Source organism: Myotis lucifugus, unplaced genomic scaffold (assembly GCF_000147115.1).
Source record: "Myotis lucifugus unplaced genomic scaffold, Myoluc2.0 scaffold_55, whole genome shotgun sequence".
Taxonomy (NCBI): Eukaryota; Metazoa; Chordata; class Mammalia; order Chiroptera; family Vespertilionidae; genus Myotis; species Myotis lucifugus.
The window spans coordinates 4379212-4383162 of NW_005871103.1; the positions used below are offsets into that span (position 1 = coordinate 4379212).

At 61.9% G+C, this 3951-nt stretch overlaps 1 protein-coding gene across 1 annotated transcript; it reads left to right on the forward strand.

Moving 5' to 3' along the window:
• Positions 1-487: 487 nt before the first annotated feature.
• Positions 488-3220, forward strand: FEZF2 (FEZ family zinc finger 2). Its single transcript, XM_023754034.1, is given in 6 exon segments — positions 488-956; positions 959-1053; positions 1055-1315; positions 1652-1786; positions 1986-2118; positions 2961-3220. Coding segments are annotated over 6 exon segments (1353 nt in total).
• The last annotated feature ends 731 nt before the right edge of the window (positions 3221-3951 follow it).

Genomic DNA, 3951 nt, shown 5'->3' on the forward strand with positions numbered 1-3951 from the left:
ATCAAAATGTGACAGAGGAAACGCGCTGCATGGCTCGGAAGGCATCTCCGTGGCGGTGGGGGAAAGAGGTAAATGCCTGGTGGCTCTCCGGTCCCCTGTAACTTGGCCCTTCGCTGTCCAGCTCCCAGCACGCGTGCCGGAGGCCGGGGTCTCGGGACCAGCTCGGGGGGCTTCATTTGAGGCTCTTTTCTTTCTTTCTCCCTTTCTCTCTCTCTCTTTCCTAGTCCTTTGTAAACCCTCCCCTCTCCCCCTTTGAAAGTCCCGGGCAGGGCTGGAGGGTTCCTTGGCGCGCTGGATTGACGGGCGGTAATTTGGTACCCTTGGGTGCACTTTGTTCTGCCCTTGTTCATTTGAATGCAAATGGATGACCTGGACCCGACTAGGTGCTTATTAAACGGCGGTTTCCCTCCCTGCCCTTTCCGGAATGCAGACTTAGAGGAGAGAGGCTGCGCCCCGGCCCAGTCTGCACGGCTCGGCTCGGAGCGCCATGGCCAGCTCGGCTTCCCTGGAGACCATGGTGCCCCCGGCCTGTCCCCGAGCCGGAGCGTCACCGGCCACTTCCAAGACGCTGGCCTTCTCCATCGAGCGCATCATGGCTAAGACGTCGGAGCCCCGTGCGCCCTTTGAGCCCCGGCCGGGGGCCCTGGAGGCAGACAGCGGCCAGGGCAAGAAACTGCTCAACCTCTGCTCGCCGCTGCCCTGCATGATCCCCCTCCAGCCCCTGGGCTACGACATGCCGTCCAAGACGCTGCTCAGCTACTCCGAGCTCTGGAAAGGCAGCCTCCGGGCGGGCGGCGGCGGCGGCGGGGGGGCTTCGGTGTGCGGCGCCAGCGGCTTGTGCAAAACCAACTGTGGCGTGTGCTGCAAGGCCGAGCTGGGCCTGGCGCCGTCCGCGCTGCCCGCGGGCAGGGTCATCAAGCCGCAGGTCATCAACCACGCGGTGGGGCTGCCGGCCAGCGCTCGCTCTACTACTTCAACTACCTGGACTCCGCCGCCTACCCGCCATCTGAGCTTCTAGGCGGCCACCTCTTCCCATCTGGCCTCCTCAACGCAGCACAGGCCCCCCGCCGCCCTGGCGGCGCACCCCAAGCTCTTTTTGCTGGAGAACGCCAAGTTGGCCGGCCTGGCCGCGGACAAGTTCCCCCACCCGGCGCCCTACGCCCATAAGGAGCGCCTGCCCGCGCCGCTGGAGCAGGTGCTGAAGGAGAACTCGGCCCTGACCGCCGAGCGCGGCGGCGTCAAGGGCCACGGCAAGCTGCCCGGTGCCTCCGCGGACGGGAAGCCGAAAAACTTCACCTGCGAGGTGTGCGGCAAGGTGAGGCCTGGGGTCCGTGGGGTCTGGGAGGTGTGGGCAGCGGCAGCTGCTTTCTCGGGGATGCCTGGCACTCCCCTTTCTCAAGTTTAGGAGCTCCCCAATAGCTGTCTACTTCAGTCTGGGGGCCTCAGTTTCCTGTTCTGTAAAATGGGGCTGCCGTGGTCACTGGCCACACACAGCTGGCGAGAGCGGAGGGTTGGGAAGCCCTTGGCAGAATGAAAGGGGCTCTGGTTGCGGGGAGGGGTGTCGCTTGGGCCAGGTGAGCCGTGGCCTCCCTGGGCTGATGCGAGGTCGTCCCATGGACACACCACAAGGCCCCCTCGTGTCCTTTCATAGGTGTTTAACGCTCACTATAACCTCACCCGCCACATGCCGGTCCACACCGGAGCCAGACCGTTCGTGTGCAAAGTCTGCGGCAAAGGCTTCCGCCAGGCCAGCACGCTGTGCAGACACAAAATTATCCACACCCAGGTACGTGGCCCCGGGTCCAGCCTGGCCCGCGCGCAACACCCCGCGCCTGAGCGACGTCTTTGGGGAGAGGATGGCCAAGGGTTCCCCGTCCCCCTCTCGGAGAGCCCGTGCCCCTCCAAGGGGCTCCTTCCAGATACCCCCGAGGTGGTCTTTCCCTGCCCGGCACTCAACCTCACTGTGTGCGCGCCCCTCTCCGCAGGAAAAGCCTCATAAATGCAACCAGTGCGGCAAAGCTTTCAACCGCAGCTCCACGCTCAACACGCACATCCGCATCCACGCGGGCTACAAGCCCTTCGTCTGCGAATTCTGCGGCAAAGGCTTTCACCAGAAAGGTACCGTGCGGGGCGAAGCCCTCTGCTCTTCTCACCTGGGGTGTCGGCGGGTCGCGCTAGCGGAAAGGCAAAGAGATCCGGCGAGAGGGAGCGAGCGCCGCCGGCTCGCGCAGCGTTTCTTTGGAATCGGGTTGCGCAGGGTTTGGGTGGGAGCTCCGGGCTGGTAGTAACCTCGCTGGAGTCTGGTCGGTGGCACGGAAACTCTGCATGTGGGAGCCGGGGCGTGAGGAAGGCAGGGGCAGAGGGGAAGAAGGTGGGAGAGAGAGTGTTGCCTTACAGAAGAAGGTTCCCTTTGTAGCCGGAACTCCCCTTTCTAATGAAAAAAAAAAAATCTAGGCAAAATCCACCACGTGGGAACGACTTAAGACTCGGGGAAACCGCTACTCTCCCCAGAACCCCAACCTCGGCGCTCCTCTTGATCTGCCAGAGCATGTCGGCGGTCCAGGCGGTAGCTGGGGGGCAAGAGGGCGTAAATCTTTTTAATGAGAAGGGGGGGAAATGAGGGCCGAAGCCTGGGTTCGAGAGAATTTCTTGGAGCGAAGTAGCAACCCAGACTTGGACCCCATGTCTCCCTGGGGGCGCGAAAGTTTCCGGGCCGGCCCAGCGCAGCGGGAGGGACGCGGGGCGGGCCCCGGGCCCGGGGGTGGGGGGAGCGGGGCTGAGGCGGGGGCTGGGCCGTCCAGCCAGTCCTGTGAGCCGCGGGCTTGACGCTGACGAAGTTTGACAACTTCTTCACTCGGGGGGTCGCGCCCGCTCAGCCCAGCGTCGCCGTCTGAGCGCGGGCACCTGAGCCCTCCCCTTGCCACCCCATCCCCGAACGTGGTTGTTGTCGGTCTTTGCAGGGAACTACAAGAACCACAAGCTGACCCACAGCGGCGAGAAGCAGTACAAGTGCACCATCTGCAACAAGGCCTTCCACCAGGTCTACAACCTGACCTTCCACATGCACACCCACAACGACAAGAAGCCCTTCACCTGCGCCACCTGCGGCAAGGGCTTCTGCAGGAACTTTGACCTCAAGAAGCACGTGCGCAAACTCCACGACAGCGCGGGCCCGGCCACCCCCTCCACCAAGGACCTGACGCGGACCGTGCAGAGCTGAGAGCTACGGCCTCGCCCTCCCTTCGACCCGACCCAACCCCCAGACAGATCACACCTATAAACTTATGTCTAAAATTAAGAGGGGGAAAAAAAAAACTATAGCAGAGAGGCTAAAGTCTATTTATCGAAACCAGCATATTTTTGGAAAGTTACACGTTTCCTCCATGACTGGCAGCAAGCAGCGTGGCTCCCACCTTTGTATATTCGGGAAACTTATTTAAACCCTGTGCGCCGAAACGTATTTAATGCCGGGCCTCGGCGGCTCCTCGGGCGGCGGGGGTGACGCCAGCCTGTGATTTGGACGCCGGGGAAGAGCAAGGCGCCCTCCGCCGTCTTTCTACAGCCATGTAAATCCTCCTGTACATCCGGACACGGAATATATGCATATATGACTCAATAAACAGATCGTTGTGCGCGTTTTCTTTCCCGCCCCCTGTCCCCTCACGGCGCGGTCAGCTCAGCAACGCCGAAGAATGAGAAGGAAATACACGTTTCTAGCATTTCCCTGCCCAAATGCGGCTTCCTCCAGGACGCTGGGACCACTGTGAGGCCAAACCGGTGTTCCTACTGCGCTTGCGCACTAAGACCCCCCCCCCCCCCCGGCGGACCCCCCACCCAAAGCTTGGGGGAAAAGGCCTCCACGTGATGAAATGTTTCTATTTTAGTGACTGTTCCGACCCCTTGGAATTCTGGGGGGTTGCTTTATTTTGGATGACTTTTTTTAAAAAAGGG